General features: G+C 33.7%; 1 protein-coding gene across 1 annotated transcript; it reads left to right on the forward strand.

Moving 5' to 3' along the window:
- Positions 1–2,546: 2,546 nt before the first annotated feature.
- Positions 2,547–8,639, forward strand: LOC143640105 (uncharacterized). The gene is made up of 2 exons (XM_077108037.1): positions 2,547–5,538; positions 8,608–8,639. The coding sequence occupies exons 1-2, from the start codon at positions 2,547–2,549 to the stop codon at positions 8,637–8,639; spliced, it is 3,024 nt and encodes a 1,007-aa protein (XP_076964152.1).
- The last annotated feature ends 14,107 nt before the right edge of the window (positions 8,640–22,746 follow it).

Consider the following 22,746-nt stretch of genomic DNA (forward strand, 5'->3'; position numbering starts at 1 on the left):
TCTAGGAGCAGATCATGCTTGGTTTCTTTCCATGCTCTCTGCTGGAACTTACTTGACATTTTCTATTTTAGATTCAATTATGTTATTAATTTTTTAATTTTTTTGTGTTTTGCAATAATGCATTAGCAATCATAAATATTTTGAAGTGAATAAATCATTATACTTCTATTATACTTCTACTTTGTAATATTTAATATTTTTTTATTTTGATTAGTGATTTAAGTTCTGGATCATTTTTTTTTTTATTGTGGCATGCTTGGATTCTTTTCACATATTCTTCTCTCTCTCTCTCTCTCTCTCTCTCTCTCTCTCTATATATATATATATATATATATATATATATATATAGACTTGTGTTGTAGTTCGAGATATAGAATTTTTGGGATAATCTCTAGGATTACACATGAAACATTAAAAGTTGGATAATCTAAAGATCCAAAATTGCCAGTAGTAAATATGTATCCATGAACAAGTAAATCAGAATTAAATCATATATATATATATATATATATATATATATATATATATATATATATATAGAGAGAGAGAGAGAGAGAGAGAGAGAGAGAGAGAGAGACAGACAGAGACAGAGAGAGAGAGAGAGAGAGTGCTTTGACAATAATATCACCCCTACACAAAATGCAGTGTGTTTATATATCCCACTTCTCTTTATAAATTCTATAGATTTTTAATTTTTACAGTGTTTTACAAGTTGCTTATACTTGTCTCAAACTTGGTAATGCTTGATAAGGCTCTCCCATATTGGTAGAATTTCAGATTTGTACACTAGGAATGTCCCTCTCACATAAACATTGTGCTCGTTGATGTTAATATTTTTCAATTTCACTCTCTAAACTTTTTTTAAATAATTATTTAGTGTTCTTTCAGTAATTTATAACTGTCAGTATCCTAATGTTAAATTCTTAATGTTTTTTTTTTTTTGGTTACTTGCATTTAGCCATGCTTCTCTTTCTTTATATTTGCTGTACTATTTTCTATTTGTTTATTAAAGGAGCCATCAGTAGATTATATAGTCCATGAACAATTAAATCAGAAATTTGAAGAGATACTTCTGCTTTTGTGTTTAGTTCAAACATGTTTCTCAGTATTAAAGCTAGGGACTCCATATGTGTGTGCCCATCAATGTCAAATGTGTAAAAATATGTACTTATATACTATTATTATTTAGTTATAAAATATTTTGTCTCTTAAAGTGTTATAAGAAATATATGCAGGACTTTGAATTAAGTGAAAGGTGGCAGGCAGATATTAAGTTGTAGGAGCATTTGATTCACATGTGGAAGTCAGAAATTTAGTGAGCAAAATTTTGCTCACCAGGTACTGTGTTTTGTGTAGGGTTGATATTATAGTCAAAGTCTCCATATTTTTATTTTATTGAGCATAATAAGGTCAAGAGTTTTAGTTTACCATATATTGAGTGTATTATGTTGTTCATAAATACTAGTAGAAGGAATACAATACCTTATAAGAACAAAATTGATAATTATATAAAATAATGATTGTGCTAATTCATTCTATTTAGTCATTTTACCTTGTATATATAGTATAAAATACCATGATATATTTATAAATAAACAAAGTTTATTTGTCAATAAAGGAAATTCTCATATCACACGAATGTAAAAATATAAAAATCAATTTATTATACTTGATTGTCATGTGTTGAATTCATCTAAGTATTATGGTCATAGGCAATGCAAGGTTTATATAGTCTTTTAAAATGTGTTTATGAAAAATTTTATAGACATATATGTGTATATTTCTTAGTAAATTTTTTGTTCCTCTTTCTTTTTAAGAGTCCATTGCCTTTTTACACTTGTTGAATATTTATGGTATTATCACTCAAAATCTACTAGTTATTTTCATGTCTCTATGTCATGGTAGTCAAAAACCATTTTTTGGGCACTCTTTGAAAAAGCCAGAAATGTTTGTATGTTTCACATTTCTCTTATTCTACTGACAGTGAAGGTAGCTCGTAAATATTTTTTTAAAGAGAGACCGAGAGAGGAGAGAGAGAGAGAGAGAGAGAGAGAGAGAGAGAGAGAGAGAATGAGAGAATCTTTAATATTCAGTTTTTTTAGTTTTCGGCGGACACAACATCTTTGCTGGTATGTGGTGCTGAGGATCGAACCCGGGCCGCACGCATGCCAGACGAGCGCACTGCCGCTTGAGCCATTTCCCCAGCCCCTCGTAAATATTTCTTAAATACACAATGCTATCTTATGAAGGACAAAAGGCTGTTAATGATACTTTTCTACACTTTATTACATTACTCTTCTTAATGATGTACTTCTCTTGGATACTGTGTTCTCTACAAGAATTTGGGTAATATTCTCAAGGTAATTTTTTCTATACATTTTTATTGAATTAATATATTTTTCGCATTTGTGGTGACTTTGAACTTACTAATCTGCTACATTCCTTATGTACTTATTTTACCTTAATTTCATGTTATGCATGCAAAATATATTTATGCCAGTCTAATAGGTATTGTTTTTTTTTTTTGATTTTTGTTTATTTCAGCCATGACTCCTAATCATACCCAAGAATATTCACCAGAAAATGGCCTAAAACATATATTTCATGAAGTGATAAGTGCAAAATATAGAAGTTGTGATCTTGACTATTTTCCACAAAAGAAAATATGGAAAACTACAAGTGATAGTGAACATCAGAAATCATATAGAATATCAGGCCTTGTATACCACCAGAGAATTTATACTGGAGAGAAGCTCTACAAATATAAAGAAAAGCAACCAAAGCTTTTAGTAAAAAAAAAAGGTCTTATTTACCACAGAGGAACCCACAATGGAGAGAAGCCCTACAAATGTAAAGATTGTGCCAAAGCTTTTGGTCAACAATCAATCCTTATTCACCACAGAAGAACTCACACTGGAGAGAAGTCCTACAAATGTAAAGATTGTGGCAAAGCTTTTGGTAAAAAATCACACCTTATTTACCATGGAAGAAATCACACTGAAGAGAAGTCTTACAAATGTAAAGAATGTGACAAAGGTTTTGGTAAAAAATCAGACCTTATTCGCCACAGCAGAACACACAGTGGAGAGAAGCCCTACAAATGTAAAGATTGTGGCAAAGCTTTTGGCAAAAAATCACACCTCATTTGCCACAGACGAACTCACACTGGAAAGAAGCCCTACAAATGCACAGATTGTGGCAAAGCTTTTGGAAAAAAATCATACCTTATTTACCACAGCAGAACTCACACTGGAGAGAAGCTCTACAAATGTAAAGAATGTGCCAAAGCTTTTGCTCAAAAATCAATCCTTATTCACCACAGAAGAACTCACACTGGAGAGAAGCCCTACAAATGTAAAGATTGTGGCAAAGCTTTTGGTCAAAAATCACACCTTATTTACCATAGAAGAACTCACACTAGAGAGAAGCCCTACAAATGTAAAGAATGTGACAAAGCTTTTGGTCAAAAATCAGACCTTATTCGCCACAGCAGAACACACAGTAGAGAGAAGCCCTACAAATGTAAAGAATGTGACAAAGCTTTTGGTAAAACATCAGACCTTATTCGCCACAGCAGAACACACAGTGGAGAGAAGCCCTACAAATGTAAAGATTGTAACAAAGCTTTTGGTCGAAAATCAGACCTTATTTACCACAGCAGAACTCACACTGGAGAGAAGCCCTACAATTGTAAAGATTGTGGCAAAGCTTTTGGCAAAAAATCACACCTCATTTGCCACAGACGAACTCACACTGGAGAGAAGCCCTACAAATGTACAGATTGTGGCAAAGCTTTTGGACAAAAATCAGACCTTATTTACCACAGCAGAACTCACACTGGAGAGAAGCCCTACAAATGTAAAGAATTTGGCAAAGCTTTTTCTCAAAAATCAATCCCTATTCGCCACAGAAGAACTCACACTGGAGAGAAGCCCTACAATTGTAAAGATTGTGGCAAAGCTTTTGGTCAAAAATCACACCTTATTTACCATGGAAGAACTCACACTGGAGAGAAGCCCTACAAATGTAAAGAATGTGACAAAGCTTTTGGTCAAAAATCAGACCTTATTCGCCACAGCAGAACACACAGTGGAGAGAAGCCCTACAAATGTAAAGAATGTGACGAAGCTTTTGCTAAAAAATCAGACCTTATTCGCCACAGCAGAACTCACACTGGAGAGAAGCCCTACAAATGTAAAGATTGTAACAAAGCTTTTGTTCGAAAATCAGACCTTATTTACCACAGCAGAACTCACACTGGAGAGAAGCCCCACAAATGTAAAGATTGTGGCAAAGCTTTTGCCAAAAAATCATACCTCATTTGCCACAGACGAACTCACACTGGAGAGAAGCCCTACAAATGTACAGATTGTGGCAAAGCTTTTGGACAAAAATCAGAACTTATTTACCACAGGAGAACTCACACTGGAGAGAAGCCCTACAATTGTAAAGATTGTGGCAAAGCTTTTGGTCAAAAATCACACCTTATTTACCATGGAAGAACTCACACTGGAGAGAAGCCCTACAAATGTAAAGAATGTGACAAAGCTTTTGGTCAAAAATCAGACCTTATTCGCCACAGCAGAACACACAGTGGAGAGAAGCCCTACAAATGTAAAGAATGTGACAAAGCTTTTGCTAAAAAATCAGACCTTATTCGCCACAGCAGAACTCACACTGGAGAGAAGCCCTACAAATGTAAAGATTGTAACAAAGCTTTTGGTCGAAAATCAGACCTTATTTACCACAGCAGAACTCACACTGGAGAGAAGCCCCACAAATGTAAAGATTGTGGCAAAGCTTTTGCCAAAAAATCACACCTCATTTGCCACAGACGAACTCACACTGGAGAGAAGCCCTACAAATGTACAGATTGTGGCAAAGCTTTTGGACAAAAATCAGAACTTATTTACCACAGGAGAACTCACACTGGAGAGAAGCCCTACAAATGTAAAGAATGTGGCAAAGCTTTTGCTCAAAAATCAATCCCTATTCGCCACAGAAGAACTCACACTGGAGAGAAGCCCTACAATTGTAAAGATTGTGGCAAAGCTTTTGGTCAAAAATCACACCTTATTTACCATGGAAGAACTCACACTGGAGAGAAGCCCTACAGATGTAAAGAATGTGACAAAGCTTTTGGTCAAAAATCAGACCTTATTCGCCACAGCAGAACACACAGTGGAGAGAAGCCCTATAAATGTAAAGAATGTGACAAAGCTTTTGGTAAAAAATCAGACCTTATTCGCCACAGCAGAACACACAGTGGAGAGAAGCCCTACAAATGTAAAGATTGTAACAAAGCTTTTGGTCGAAAATCAGACCTTATTTACCATGGCAGAACTCACACTGGAGATAAGCCCTACAAATGTAAAGATTGTGGCAAAGCTTTTGGTAAAAAATCACACCTTATTTACCATGGAAGAACTCACAATGGAGAGAAGCCCTACAAATGTTCAGAATGTGGCAAAGCTTTTGGTGACAAATCAAACCTTACTCGCCACAGCAGAAACGACTGTGGAGAGAAGTCCTACCATTGTAAAGATTGTGGCAAAGCTTTTGGTCAAAAAGTAGACCTTATTCATCACAGCAGAACTCACTGGAGAGAAGCCCTACATATGTAAAGAATGTGGCAAAGCTTTACTCAAAAAACAAGCTTTATTTGCCACAAAATAACTCACACTAGAGAGAAGCCTTACAAATATAAAGAATGTGGCAAAGTATTCAGTCAAAAATCACACCTTATTTGCCACTACAGAACCCACACTGAAGAGAAGCCTCACAAATGCAAAGTATGTGACAAAGTTTTTACTCAAATTTTACACCTTGTTTGCCACAGCAGCATTTACACTGGAGAGAAGCTTCACAAATATAAGGAATGTGGTAAAGCTTTAAGCAATAAAACTCGCCTTATTCACCACAACAGCACTCACACTGGAAAATAGCCCCACAAATGTGAGTAATGTGGAAAAGTATTTAATAAAAAATAATACTTTATTCACCACAGCAGAAAACATCCTGGTGAATGTGAAATGTAAATAAAGTGATAATACTTTTAAAGAAAGACTAAACCTTGGGGCTGGTGTTGTGTTTCAGTGGTAGAGCTAGCCTCACATGTGTGAGATTCTGGGTTCGATCCTCAGCACCACAGAAATATAAATAAGTGAAATAAAGGTATTGTGTCCAACTACAACTAAAAAATAAACATTAAAAAAGGAAGACTAAACCTTATGAACAACAGAATTTATACAGAAAAGAACCCCTACAAATTGAAAAAATGCAGCAAAGCTTTTAATAAGAAATCAATTCTTTTCACCACTAGGCTACTTATTCTGGAAAGAAGATATATGAATGTAGACAATCTAGAAATATTTTATATTATATATCATATATTACTAGACATCAGAGAAAACACACTGGAGAGAAGCTCTACAAATGAGAGCATTTTTACGATTACTCTTAGAAAGGAACAAAACTTAATCCTCACCACAATAACCATAGTGTAGAGAAAGTTTTGAAATGTGAAAATTGACAATGTGACAATTCCTCCAAAATTTATTCACCAATACTCAGCACCTGTGGATACATACTGGTTAGAGAAAATACAAATGGAAAAAGCATATTGTAGCCACATGTTTCTTTCTTAAACACTGTTTATTTTTGGATAATTCATTGTGCCCCAAAACCCTAAAATGTTAAATAATATTTCCAAAATGTATTTAAATTTTAAATTCATTGAACATCATTCATTGAAAACTCATACTAATAGTGAACATTGAACAGATTTTGTCCAAAAAGTATGCCTTATATAAAAATAAAACTTTTTTAATAAATGTGAGTATAGTATAATTATTATCTATATATTATACCTTGATGTATATGAGGATCAGTAAAATACAGAATTCATTTAAGTTTAGAAAACAAGTAGTTGTCTTTAACTTTTGCTTAAATTTATTAAGCATTATTAAGTTATTTTGTAGAAATATCTGTCATAATATCATACATGCATAGTGAAGAAACCTCATTTTTGAAAAAATATAAATGTTTTTCTAAATCAAAAATTACTATTTTCACTTTTAAATACTGAGAAAAGTATTATATGAAATCTATTTTTGATATTTAACATTGAAGTGTAATATTTTAAACTTTAATTTTTTTTGTATTTCAGTTTAAGTTTATGTATTTTTTTATACAGTGACCCACATTTCTTTGCCCTCTCTCCACTTTTTCAAATTTTGGGACTGCCTTGCTAAGTTGCTTGAAACCACACTAAGTTGCTAAGGCTGAATTTAAACTTCTGAAGCTACTCAGCTTCCCAATTTGCTTGGATTGTAAGCATTGACCATCATGCCAGGTTTACAGTGCATTTTTCTACATATATTTATCTTATGTATGCAATATGTCTTTAAAACTGAATATTTGTTTATATGTAATCACTCATATATTGCATCCTGTTAAATGACACACATCATAGTGTTCCACTTGACTAAATGTTCTATGTAACAGTAAAACATACTATTGAGTAAATAATACTCTAGCATCTGTTAATACTTTTACACATTTTAATCAAACTTAATGTGGAATACAATTTGCATAAGTCAGATCATTATTTTTTCTGTTTGTATTTATGGTGAAATTAAGAGTTATAAGAAGGATATAGATATAGGAAAATAAGCCCCAGATTTTCATATCTTGATTTATAAATATTAAAATGTTAACATTTTTACATTTCCTAGTTATTTTAATAGACTGAATTTCCACAAACTTAAGGGTAACTCTTACTGGAGACAAGAGCTTTATCTTTCTTTTATGCATAATGGCCTTCTAGACTTCATCCTCATTGGAGAAATTTCATTTTTCTGTGAATGAGGTCAATGATCAATGTTTTCATGTACATTAGTAAATTATCCTTGTTATTCTATAGGGAGTGTTATTTCAGGGCAGGAATTAGAGAAATGGATGTGGAGTCAATGTTGAATGAGGCCTTATATTTATGACGAAATAATCAATGAGCTATGTTTTATAGTCTCAATTTCTGATGACCAGTAGTAAGAGGTAAACTGAGGAGGTTGTATTTAAAGATTAAGTTTCTTATCATAAAATGTTGCCTTTTCAGCTACAATAGGGTAAAAGCTTTTTTCATACACAATCCATACAAAAATCATATTGAATATTATTCACAATTTTATTAGCATTACATATAATTCATGAAGAAATGAGTTTACAGCAACATATGCCTAAGAATAAGATCTGGGGACATTGTACACTATCCAATATAGACATATTTATATCTATATTTATATCAATTTAATTATACATGAAACTACACTAAATGAGAAGAAAAATCAATTGGATCAACACACAACAATGTAGAAATAGAAACTTGTAAAGACTTAAGCAAGAGACCAATAGCGTATGAAGTGTGGTTTCCAAATGCTAGGGGAAAAATGGACATATGATCAGTTAAAGGTAATTGAAGAAAGATAAGTTACCCACTTTGAGCTACAACAGCATTTGAAAATAGTCACAAAGTAAGCAAAGATTATTTATTTCCATTTGTATGCTTTGTAATATTTTCCAAATTTTTTTCTGCATATTTTATTGCAGTCAAATTGGAAAACAATCCAGAAAGTTCATAAAGACAAGTATTGCTCCTCTGGTTTTAAAAGTAAGAAAAGGAATAGAGATTTATCGAGCCAAAAATATTTACTAGTTAAAAAAAAAAAAAAAAGAACCGAGATTACCAGAGTCTAAGTATAATATATTTCAGCCATCCATGGCTGCACAGGGCATTTTTGCTTAACAAAGAATTTGTTCATGTATGTACACTTAAAGAAGATTGCTGTTTTTAATCAGTCTTTTTCATTAATAACAATGATGTACCTTTCAATAGTTTCCATTCACAAAAATACATAATTTCAGAAATCTTTTGGTTCATTCTCCATATATTCTTCCACAATATTCACCAGTACAAGATAATATAAACCTTTTGGTAGCCCCATCAAGGCATTCACTTCTATTAATTTTAAGGCCAAAAATATACTGCATAGAAAAGTATGATACATGGAACAACATAATTTTACTTAGTAAAAATATATTTTTTTTTCATGAAAAATATATCCCAACTCCTTTGTCTTGGGATTACATTTGGAAGATATGAGGTAACTATACTGTGTATTATGACCTTAGGCTATGAGCCTTAAAATTACCTTAAAATAAAAAAGAATATTCATGTTTATTTGTAAATATAGTTTTCATATTTCAAATATTCAAATTCCACAACAATCAATGATACAAAAACTTGAGAAAAACAACTGCAGTTTGCTGTCTAATCATGATATTTCAATACCTGCTATACCTGTGACTTCCGCTTTTTTTAAAAAAAAATAATAAATTTTTCATACAATTTGGGTGAAGTGGAGGACAAAATCTCCTGAATTGTTTTCCTGGGAAAGCCATCATACTTGAAACAGCTGAACCCCAACTCAAAATGTTTATTCTACATTCTAATTATATCAGTTCTTAACTCATCTAGCATAAAACAAATCCACTTTCTTCTGGTTGAATATGTTGTCCTCAATGATATGGAACCTGGGAGCTAAAAGAAGTATGACATAAATAATGAGGTCTTTTTTTGCATAAGGCAAATTTCACTTTTTATATGTGAGTTTTCTGCCTGTGAAGATCTACATTTCTCTTCCTACAATGGTATTATGATTGATCGTGACTTGTGTGATTACAGGAGTCTTAAAATACAGCTACATGTGTTGGAGTCCTTTCACTGGTAAAAAATACTATAATTTGTACTCTAATATGAGATTCAAAATGGTGCTAGACAAACCTACTTTTTAATCTGCCTCTTTATTCATGGTTTTTTAATGGTTTTGATCTAGTCAGTCATCAAGATGTAAATTCCCTCTTTAATCATTAGCAATGAGACAATTTTTGCCATTAAAAGTAAAAACATTCTCATAGAGTCTTTGCTATATTCTAAGGCACCACTCTTGATTTGCTTTACTAAACAAAATAAATCCCACATATTTGAATCCCAAAGTAAATGGCAATACGTTAACCTAAGCACAGTGAGGAATGTAAGAAATACAAGATATCACCTTTGAAATACAAAAACAAATAAGAATCAGAAATGCTAAGCCATTACCATCTAAACTATACCAGAACTTTTAAAATTTAATCTTAGATATTCTACTCACTCTCATAGTAAGATGCCTTAGACTCAAAGATATTTAATCACTCACTAAAGGTCACTCAGTGAATGCATATCAGTTCTTACTCTAAAGCTTTTATAGAATTTTTTTGATAATTAATTGCAAAATCTCACCTGTCTTCTTTCGAAATAAGACAAAGAGGTTGTTTTAGTCTGTTTTATAATGTTATAGAAAAATATCAGAAAGAGGCTGTTGATAGCCATAGATGAAGGAGCCCCAGCAAATTTCCAGCTGCCAGCAATTTTCCAGCTGCCAGCTGATGATTGGCTCACAGTGGCCCCAGCAAAATTCCAGCTTCCAGCTGATGATTGGCTCACAGCGGCCCCAGCAAACTTCTAGCTACCAACTGATTGGCTCCTCTGTGGTAATACACATTGGGCTGTCCCCCCACACTTTTAGACCACAGAGATGCTCATTGGGGGACTTTTTTTTTCTCCACCCTCATGACCCAGCCAATCAGCCTCAAGAGCAGAAGTAGTGGGGGGGGGTTGAGAGGCTTGTGGGAAGCTGGTGGTGGCAATTGGGCTCTGAGGGAATTCCTGAAGAGCTCGTGTGGTGTGGCGTGTGTGTTCTAAAAATAAATTTTGTTTCTGCTTGATAAGTAGCTCATGAATTGTGCCAAGCAAGACTGCAGCATTTGGTGGCTCGCACAAGGAGCGACTGAGGGTAAGTGATAAGGTAAACTGCTCAGCCCTGAGGGCAGGGCGAGAGGATGGGTAGTCATTTGAAGATTCTTCTTTCATTTTGTTTAGCTTTAGTTTTAAGTTGCCTGTCCCTGGTGATGTGTAAGATGGAAGAAAAACCTGCTCACATCTGAGGAAAAACTATTTATGTCTGAGGAACACTAAGGGAGAAAGGACAGATGGACATTTCAGGAGGATAGAAAGGCTATTATAATGATTTTTTGTTGTTCCACTTTTATTTCATTCTCTTTCAGTTTTTCTGGTTGTTATCTTGTTGGGTTGTATTATAGTTATAATAGAAATATGGGATCAGAAATTAGTAAAAAAAACAAACTGAAAGAGTGTTAAGTAAATTGTTAGAGGAAGGAGGCATCCCAGGAAAATCAAGAGCAGTCAGGGCATACGTGTTGATACAATACAAAAATGTAGCCCATGGCTTTTTAAGGAGGAGTTGTTAAATATATCACAATTAAACCATCATGGTGAAGATTTAAAAAGAATAGAAAAGAAAAGCCCAGGGACTCTGCCAGTTGGCACATTGCCATTTTGGACATTTGTATCTTGTTTGCTTAGTTCAAAGTCTTCAGTTCAGACAATGGTAGATGAAGGAGAAGACATATTGATTCAAGTAAAAGAGAAGGTCTCTCAAGCTAGTCAGACAGAGGAAAAGATCAAGTAAAAAGAAGGTCTCTTGAGCTAGTCAAAAGATTTAAGTGAAAGAGAAGGTCTCTCGAGCTAGTCGAACAGAGGGAAAAATTTAAGTAAACGAAAAGGTCTCTAGAGCTAGTCAAAAAGAAGAAGAAAGTTTAGAGCAGAAAAAGCCATCAGGTGAAAAGTTACAACAGGAGACTGCTACTAACACCTTTCTATTACCAGAGGGCATAAGTGTCCAACCAACAGCGCCACCTCCACATGCTGGGAGGCCCCCAACCCCCTTAGTTGATAGATGGGATCCTGAGACAGGACCTCAAATACTAACATGCCCTGTATTTGAGCAGGCAGGAGGGCAGCAAATTCATCATGCTTCAGATTTCAAAACAGTGAAGCAGCTAAAAGAGGCTGTAACAACCTATGGTCCTCAAGCACCCTTCACTGTAAGCATGGTCAAATCCATTAACAACTTAAACATGACGCCAGCAGATTGGCCTAGTATGTCTAAAGCTGTGCTAAATGGAGGACAATACCTGTTATGGAAAGTTGCCACTGAGGAATTTTGCAAGGAGTCGGCTAGGCAAAACGCAGCAGCTGGTTATATTCAGAGAAATCTAGATATGTTATTAGGAAAGGGACCTTATGTGGATCAGCAGCAACAAATTGCATATGATCCTGCCATATACTCACAAATTGCTGTATATGTGGTTAGGGCATGGAAGACTTTACAACGACATGGAGGTTTACAAGGTCAATTATCTAAGGTAATACAAGGAGCTTATGAACCTTATGCTGAATTTGTAAATAGGCTTTTTCAAATAGCTACCAGAGTTTTTGGGAATACAGAATAAGCAATGCCATTAATAAAACAACTGGCTTATGAACAAGCGAATTGTTGGTGCAGAGAAGTCATTAGACCATGGAAACATGAGTATTTAGACACATATTAATTATGTAGAGATATTAATGAATAAGGGCAAATCTTGGCAGCTGCAGTACAACAGGTTTTAGATGCCATGCCAAATACATGCTACAATTGTGAACAAACAGGACATTTTAAAAGGAATTGCCACATAGGAGGAGGGTTTAACAAAACTAGGTATCAAATGAGTAGAATACCTGGTATTTTCCCACAATGCTGTAAAGGGAGACATTGAGCTAATGAGTGCCATTCTCAAACCACCATAGAGGGTACTCCGTTATCAAAAAACGAACAAAAACCAGGTGTCTATCCACAATATCATGGAGAAAAGCATCGAGCTCCATTGCCAAAAAATGGATAGGGGGAGCCAATTCTCCAAGGCCCAGGAACACAATGTATGGGGCACTGGAGGAATCCAGCAAAACCATCAGGGTAGTTCCCAGGACACAATGTCCATTAGATCCCTCACTTGACAAACCAGAGAAAATGCAGGATTGAACATCTGCACCTCAGCCAGAACAGTACTAACTCCAGAGATGGGAGTTAAAATAATTTCCACGGGGGTAAAAGGACCTCTTCTCAAAGGAAAAATAGGCTTATTGTTGGGACGCAGTTCTTCTACTCTAAAAGGACTTATGACAAGTCCTGGGGTAATTGATCATGGTTATAAAGGTGAAATAAAATTTATAGCCAGTTCTCCAAAGGGAATATCAGTAATTGCACCAGGAGATAGAATAGCACCATTACTAATAATACTCAGCCTACATGATAAAGTTTCCAGTCGTACTGTAGAAAGAGGTTCCAGGGGAATAGGCTCCACAGGTGTAGATTGGGCTATGCTTTCTTTAAATTTAGATTTTCGCCCATGCTAAAACTAAATATTTAAGGACATGAGTTTAATGGGCTACTGGATACAGGTGCAGACCTTAGCATCATCTCCAAGAATGGCCAAAACACAGGCCATTACAACAAGCCACTCAAACGCTTTGAGGCCTAGGAGTGGTGACTAATCCCCATAGAAGTGCAATGGTATTAGATTGGAAGGATCCTAAAGGATGTGAAGCAAGTATAGAGCCATATGTATTGGATCATCTTCTTATAAGTTTAAGGGGACGAGATGTTCTAGATCAATTAGGTTTGACATTAACAAATAATATCAATCAAAATGCAGCCACTATTAGGGCTAGACAAGGTTGTAGGAAAGAAAAACGATTAGGAGAACAAAAACAACGTATAGCAGCATGAATTCAAATAGATCAAGGAATAAATAGACATGGACTGGGTTTTCAGAATGGGTCACTGAGACAATAAAAATTACTTGAAAATCAGAAAGACCAGTATGGGTTCCTCAGTGGTCTTTGACTAAAGAAAAGATACAAGCAGCCCATGATCTGGTCAAACAACAATTTGCAGAAGGACATATACAACTTTCCATATCTCCCCATAATACTCCCATTTTTGTCATCAAAAAGAAATCTGTTAAATGGAGATTATTGCAAGATCAAAGAGCCATTAATAATGAGATGGTTATTATGGGACAATGAGATCGTTATTATGGGACCTGCTCAATAGGGGATTCCTCAATTGTGTGCTTTGCCAAAAACCTGATATGTTTTAATTATAGATATTAAAAATTGTTTTTTTTTTTTTTTTACCATTTGGATTCATCCTGAGGATAGTAAACATTTTGCATTTACTATCCCTGCACTGAATTATGAAGGTCCTGATCAGAGATATGAAAGGAAAGTACTCCCTCAAGGGATGGCTAACAGCCCAACTAAGTGTCAAATTTTTGTTAACAAAGTAATCCAGCCACTTAGAAATCAAAATCTTGAACTACAAATATTTAAATATATGGATGATGTATTATTAGCACACAAAGATAAAAAAAACATTGCTACAATATTATGCCACACTTACAAACTTATTAAAAAATTATAATCTAGAGATAGCAATAGAAAAAGTACAATTAAATTTTCCAATTAATTATTTAGGCGTTCTATTATCCTCAACCATGGTCCTTCCACTAAAAATTCAAATACTAGTAGATGAACTCAAATCACATAAAGACTTTTAAAGTTATTAGGAGACATAAATTGGATAAGGCCTTATCTAGGCATACCAACAGGAGAGTTAGGATCTATATTTGATATCCTAAAACATACATCAGATCTAATTTCACCCTGCATTTTAATGCCTGAAGCAAGAAAGTCATTAAAAATTATTGAAACATATGGAAAATATGCATTTGGATAGAATTGATATAAGTTTGCCTTTATTATTTATTGTACTAAAAACAAAAAATATTCCTACTGGAGTATTTTGGCAAGAAGGAACATTATTATGGATACAATTATCTTATTCTCCGAACACTATTCTTACTAGGCATCCTGAGGTTATAGGGCAATTAATACTCAAAGGAATAAAAGCAGCAAAGGGAGTGTTTGGAATTTCTCCCAATAAAATTATTACTCCATATACTATGAATCAAATTGATGAGTTAGCTAATGAGTTAAAGACTTGGGCAATTATCATGTGCAAATCTAATGTTTTATTTGATATCCACTTACCATCAAATCCTTTATTGTCTTTTTGGTCATTGCATCCTGTTGTTTTTCCAAATTGACAAGAAAAACACCTATCACGAATGCTCCAGATATATTCACTGATGTGTCAAAACATGGTTCTGAAACAATAGTTACCCGTGATCAAATTTTTACATTTTTAGTACCCAAACAATCAGCTCAAATGGTAGAGCTTAATGTAGTATTATGTGCTTTTGTGCTGTTTAAAGTTGTGTATTTAATTTATTTTCTGATAGTCAATATATAGTTAATGCTATAGTATCCCTTGAAGATGCTGGTAGGATTTCCCCTTCCTTTACTGTTTTCTCTTTGCTTTCCACTATATAAAATCTAATCTGGGACAGAAAAGATCCATTGTTTATAGGACATATCAGAGCACATACAGGATTACCTAGAGCCCTTAGTTTGGGCAATGATTTAGCAGATAAAACTACACATGACAAACATATATTCTCTACACTAGAAGAAGCTCCAAATTTTCATAATAGTTTCCATGTCAATGCTAATACTTTACAAAAGCATTTTAAAATAACTAAGGAACAAGCCATATATATATATAATAAAACAATGTAAAAATTGTGTGACCTTTTTACCACAAGTTAATCTTGGAGCCAATCCTAGAGGAATGATACCTAACCATATTGGTAGATGGACGTCACACACTTGCCACAATTTGGAAAATTAAAATATTTGCATGTTACAGTTGATGCTTCTCCTGGATTTTTGATGGGCTCCTTTCATGCTGGAGAAAAAACTAGAGATGTTATAGCTCATTGTTTAGAAAATTTTGCCTCTGTGGGCATTACAAAACAGTTAAAAACAAATAATGCCCCTGGTTATACTTCTACCTATTTTAAACAATTTTGCTCATCATTTGGCATTACTCATAAAACAGGAATCCCATACAATCCACATGGACAAGGTATAGTTGAAAGAGTTCATCAAACTATTAAAATGTAGTTATTAAAGCAAAAAGAGGGAGTTGGGAAGGGGTATATATTCCCCAAAGATAAAATTAAAATAACCCTTTTTACTCTAAACTTTTTAAATTTGGATTCATCAGGGCTTAGTGCTGCAGAAAGGCATATGTGTCCAAAAAATGTATGTAAGCCCAAGGTAATTTGGAAGGATATTCTAAAAGGACAATGGAAAGGTCCTGACCCATTCATTGTCTGGACTGTCTGTTTGTGTGTTTCCATAGGGAGAACAGCAGCTGATTTGGATTCCAGAGAGATGAACTAAAGTGATTTCTACAGACCAAAAAGAAGATGATTTGGCTCAAATACATAATAGCTGATATCCAGAACTCCAGTTTCTCTATTCTTACATCTGTGACAGAACCAGGATGCTTTTTTCAATATCTATTTTATTATTACCTTTTCCTACATCATGAAGTTCTATTTTGTTTTTTGAGCTAATACAGACCTAGCTTAATGTTTTGTTGATCAGTTCTATTTTTATGACTATAGAGTTTTTAAACGTTGAAATGGAGTTTTCACTGTAAAAAGTTATAAGGCCTTTACTATTATGTTATGTGTTGTATGTATTATATTATGTGTGCACACTTGTGTTTTGTGTTGTATGTTTGTATGTACGTATGTGCATATATCATATATGATGAGTTCTCAGGAAAAAAATGGATCCAAATATTTTTTTTTTTAATTCACGTGATTTAAATGGTTTAATTTAAATTAGGTAAAGAGCTGTTGAGGATAGTTTTAATACGTGAATAAAAGGTGGCTAACAGATCTGTTTGTTTACTTTCACCTTTCTTTTTTATTAAATTTAATAATTCTGTTCGAGATAAAGTAAATTGTTCAGAAAATTGTTTTCTTTTAGTGCCTTCTGGAATTTGAGATAATTTTTTCTTTTGCCATTATTGCCAAAATTCCTATCTTCATCCCAGTGCCAGTGAAGACAAAGACAAAACCAATCTGCAGGTTCTGCAATAGCTATCACTGAACTGCTTACAGAACTAGCCTGGACTATGTATCACTTGTACTGTGAACTCACTTGTATGCATTGTGAACTATCTGTTAGTGCAGCGACTTGTGGTAGTGTTGGGGTATTTTTGCTGATGGTGTCATCGATGGTACAATTTTTCCAAAAGGAGCCATCAATTGGCTTGGTGTATCCTCCTCCCTATTGCTTGTGATGGTTGTTCAGCTAAAATCTGGGGGCCAACAAAGGTGAGGCAAAGAACCTCACGGCCCCGCTGGTACAAAGACCTATCCACAGGTGTGGCTGTATGCTGGACCGGTAGTCAATGATGGGTAAGTTCCAATTGCTATGGTACCGACCTAAGACAGGAGGCTGACGCCTTGAGGCCAGCTCATTTGATGACGTTAAAGGACCATATGTAGTATTGGACAACTTAAGGAAGGCACAGTCCCTAAGCCACATGCTTGTTGTTTAAACAGAGAGGGGGAGATGTTGAGAGCCACAGCCGAAGGGGCTCCAGCAATCTTCCAGCTGCCAGCAAACAGCGGCCCCAGCAAACTTTAGCTGCCAACTGATTGACTCCTCTGTGGTGATGCACATTGAACTGTTTCCCCGCCCTTTCATACCATGGAACTGCTCATTGGGGAACTTTTTTTGGCTCCACCCATGTGACCCAGCCAATCGGCCTCAAGAGCAGGAGTAATAGGGCAGTTGAGAGGCTTCTGGGAAGCCGGTGGTGGCAGTTGGGCTCTGAGGGAATTCCTGAAGAGCTCGTGTGGTGTGGCATGTGTGTTAAAAGTTTGTTTATGCTTGATAAGTGGCTCATTAATTGTGCCCATCCAGACTGTGGCAACAGGCCAATGTATAAAAAGAGATATAAATGCATTAAAATATTTTCTGAGAGGCTGGCATTGTGGCTCAGTGGTAGAGTGCTCACCTGTAACATGCAAAAAGCTGGGTTCAATTCTCAGCACCACATAAAAATGAATAAATAAATAAAATAAAGGTATTGTGTCCAAGTACAACTTATAAATAAATAAATAAATAAATAAATAAATACATTGTTTGAATACATAGTTCTGAAGATTTAAGTGCACTGTACCAGAATTTTCTCAGCTCCTGTGACAGATCCTTTATGTGTTTTACACATGAGGTGGCATTATGGTGAGGGCTCATTTGAGATGCAGAGAGAACATAATGAGCCAGGAAATCAGAGAAATTCAGAAAAAAGACTTACTCTTTTGTAACAGCTGGCTTTAATAAGAACTATGTTGTGCCCCATGAAAGTTACATTAACCCTTTCCAAGAGCCATCTCCCCCCCCAATGATCTAACCACAATTTCCTAGATCTCACTTCTTAAACATTCCACTATTTTCCAACTCTCTCCCTTTGAAACTAAGTTCCAAACACATGAACATTTGGGGGACATACTCAAATCATAATGAAAGAAATATGAGAGAGACAATGGTAAAAATGAGAACTAGAATGTCATTTCTTAGTAGTTTTAAAGATTCTAGATACTACAGTAAAATGATTTAGAGTATAGAAATTATTTAAGGTTGATATTTTTTAAAGACAATAGGAAATTTAATTAAATTACTTTTTTAAGATGAATGAATTTGAATGTGACAAGACAAATGGGCTAGGTATATTAAAATAAGGAAAAAGTCTGCAAAAACTCAATGAATGTTTACTAAATCATGCCTACGTATAAAAAGAGAATGCTAGGCTTTCTGATTATGCTATACCAAACCAAATGTTTACTGGCTAAAATCTGGTGGCCCTCAAAACCAGAGCAAATATTCATATAAAAGATGCAATGGACATCAGTCTCAAGAGCTTCCTACTTAAAATATCTGCTTCCAAAGACTACATGATTCATAGTAATTCTCAGAAGTATTATATTTCTTTCAATTTCAATTTTTAGCTTTCTATATAGTTACCTCACCATCTCATTGCCATATCAATATTTTCTTGAACTTCTTCATATATTAATCTATACACTATCTCAGATATGTTTGTTTCTAGATTGTCAGGGATCCCTCAGTGAATTCTGAGATGTGTGAGAGGTCGAACAAGCATAGAAATTTGCTTATGAAAAATAAGCCATATTTTAGGTGGGAAGTAAAAGAAGAAAAGATGCAAAAGTACTCATCTAAACTTGTATGTGCTGATACTACACAAGGTTATTTCAATGATGTCTGGTTTGGGGTAGGGTAGCAACTTTTCTTATACATTATGACACAAAGTTTATCAAATATGGTTGTTACAGACTTTTTAAGAACACCTAAATTTTTCTTAGTAATTTCTACATTGAAAAAGTACTGTTACCTTTAAACAAAACTATCCATTGCAATAAATCTGAAATAGTTCTTTAATATTGCAAAACAGAAAATTGATGGCATTATTCAGTGAAAGCCAATATTTTCCAATATCACCTCACACCACAATATATGTACCTTATATAGTTTAACACCTATAGGGGTTCTTAACACAATGGATAGATAATTAAAATAAAGAGTGAAATGAGACTCAGAAACAACTAATTATAGTAAAAATTATTATTACCTTATTTCACATATTAGTGCACCCTTTTGCTTTTTTTCCCAAAAGATTTTTTTAAACCTTTGGTATAATATTTCACTTTATTTAAATAACATTATAAATAGTAATATTTATTTATATTTACTCTCTGATGCTTCTCAAATATATTTGCATATCTCAAGACCTCAGCAGATTTCTATACACATTATTCACTAGAGAAACCATAGTTACTTCTGAAATCTATATTGCTCTTTTCAAATGAGGTCTTGCAGGTTTTGAAAAATATCTGAAATAATTATAATGAACTTATTTTTAATTAGTGTATAGTAAGTGCCTGATAAATATTTGTGAAAAGAATGAAGAAATAATAAGAGCATTTATATAATCTGTACAATAGGGTATGTGGTATTTCATGATTTTAGCTACAACTTATTGAATATTAGAACAATCTTAGTATGTGAGTAAGATGTGGGTATGATGAAGCAATAATAAATAAAAATTGCATGCTGAATTGTTAGTAATTTAGCAATTTTTTTTTTCAAAAACAGACACTCTGATGTGTGGTTTTTGTCAACTATTATATTATGAATGAATGAAGCTCAGTAAATGAATAATTGGAATTACATACTTGCTTAGGATGCCTATCATTCATGGTTAAAAAACCTTTAGCTATATAAAATTTAATACTGTATGTACCATTGTGATATAATGGAATTTTGACAAAGTGTACATTAATAACACTGAAGTCTTTCATTGAGTCTTATATCAGTTTATGAAATAAACTTACTATATGTGATTTCCTCAATTCTAAGTGTCTTATGCTTTAAGAAACTGTATGGACAATGCAAATTAAAGTTAATATACTAATATCAATAGCAGAAGCACTACAGAAAAGATGAAAACAAAGAATTGGGAGATTCCACCATTAAAGAAGTAATTTTCTAAACATCTTTTCAATGTACCTAACCCACTATTGATACCAAAATTAATAAGCAAACTCTTCTCATGCTGATTGTGCATGCTGCTATTATATAAAATGAAAACAAGCAAGTGTGTCAGAGATGCATTTAACAACATTAGTTGAAAATACTATTGATTGATAAGTATCTCACTGTGTTTGACCCCAGCAAATACCTTCTCAGTGTGCAAGATAAATGGGTAAAAATTTAAAAAAAAAATCAAGTAAAATCTATGTTAAAGAATGACAACTATTTTTTCATAAGGAAAATGTTAATGTCTTTTTGAAACAACATGACAATAAACTGTGCCCTATCACATAAAGGAAAGCAACAATTCTGGTAAACTTCTTCATTTTGTTCTTTGAATATGCCAAGTATTCTTTGGCAAACTTCTACATATATTGTTCAAATTTCAGAGGTGTAAATTATATCTGGTTTTCTCTAAATTGCTACTTATTTAATATAAATTTGTTGAGAAATTATTTCTGCATTTCCTGATAGTGAAATTTAGCGAGGAATGGAAGTCATTTAAAGCTCTATGAATTGGAATCCCAAAAAGGTGGGAGGAAACTGTATATAAACATGAGAAACATATTGAGTACTATGAATTTGTTCCAGATATTTATTTCCCTTAGTATTCACTTTTCACATAAACTAGTGCTTTTAAATGAAGATGACTATTAAATACCATAGAAAAGGCCATCAGAGTAATCAGAAGAAGAAATTTAAAAGAGAAATAATAAAATCATAAACATCTGGTTGAAACAAGAACAGACCAACTGTTGGACCTTAGCTTTTGACTTTACTAAATTTTCTCCTATCTTTTTTTTATTATGACTAAGTGGAAGTTACTTCTATTAAAACCATGGCCAGAACAATTTATAGCAATTTGTTTTTTTTAAACATCTATAAAATTGACTTGCTAACTCAGGATAGAATCTAATGAGTAAATCTTGTTATGGTAAGAAAAAGAAAGTATAACTACACAACATAAACATTGGCCTTTCCAAGAAAAGAATATTAGGGTGAAAATCAATTTGATAAAATAGTATTGAATATTTTAGATCTAAAAAAAGGCAGAACTATTTAAAATAATTTTGATTATTAGATGCATGTAAAAAAAAAGTAGTAGTGTCCAGGCCTGATGTGGTGGTACATAACTGTAATCCCAAATATCATAGAGGCTGAAGCTGAAGGATAAAAACATTAAGCCCAGCCATGGTAACTAAGTGAGACAAATAAAATATCAAAGAATTTTGTATATATATGAGTGATAAAGCACCCCTAGTTCAATTCTCAGTGCCATATAAAACAGTAGTTTCCAAAATTTACACCCAAATCAGCAGCCCACACTCTATCTGCAACTATGTAAAGTTTTAAAAGAAAAATACATTTACCCATACCTACTACTAGTTATCTGATTATATTGATCATAATCTTGAAATATATACATAGAAGACCCTTCACAATGTTTTAGGTGTTCCCATTATTTTTTCTAATTGCAATGAGAGAGGGAGAAAAACCAATTTAACTTATGGGGCCACTTCTTTTTTTTCAGGCCTAATGAATCAAATATTAAAAAGATTTAGTGTTTAATTGATCATCATTTATGATATGTGTTCTGTGATTTCTTAATCTACATTGGACACATCATTATTTCTGTGTATCAGCATCTGCACAGGCCACCACACCCCACTCTATTTTTTAATAGTTACAAGTCCCTGAGTTCATGCTTCCTCAGTTAGTTATTCTCTTTTAAAAATAATTATGTGTTGCATTCTTTGTCAACAGAAAATTTATTAAGGTTAAAGACCCATCAGCATTATGACAAATTTGACTTTAAGATACTTTTCATCACAAAACACACACCAGAAGTAAGAATAATTTCTTTCTCTAATGTATTAGCCTTTCTGACATCCAATATCAGGACATGAATGCTACTCATGGAGGGATGTTCTTACCATCAAAAACAATCAATACTACTTTCTTTTATGCCATTAAATTTTACAAAATTGCACATTTTACTGTGTTCCATATACAGAACTTGGCTTTCCATTATTTGTGCTTAGTGCATTTTTACTTTCTTTTTTCCTCACTTTGTTTTTCCTGTATTTTCTAATATTCAAATTTTTTTTGGTGAGAAAAATAGATCACTAGAATCTTCTAACTTTTGCTACATTCAATCACTTGACTACTCACTAGCTAATATTTCTATTAAACTATCATTTTAAAGG

Source organism: Callospermophilus lateralis, unplaced genomic scaffold (genome assembly GCF_048772815.1).
Source record: "Callospermophilus lateralis isolate mCalLat2 unplaced genomic scaffold, mCalLat2.hap1 Scaffold_1172, whole genome shotgun sequence".
Lineage (NCBI taxonomy): Eukaryota > Metazoa > Chordata > Mammalia > Rodentia > Sciuridae > Callospermophilus > Callospermophilus lateralis.

Coding starts and splice junctions, on each gene's coding strand:
- LOC143640105 (XM_077108037.1), top strand. CDS start 2,547: ATGACTCCTAATCATACCCAAGAATATTCACCAGAAAATGGCCTAAAA. Junction 5,539..8,607: donor TGGAGAGAAGTCCTACCATT/GTAAAGATTGTG, acceptor ATTTTATTGCAG/TCAAATTGGAAAACAATCCA.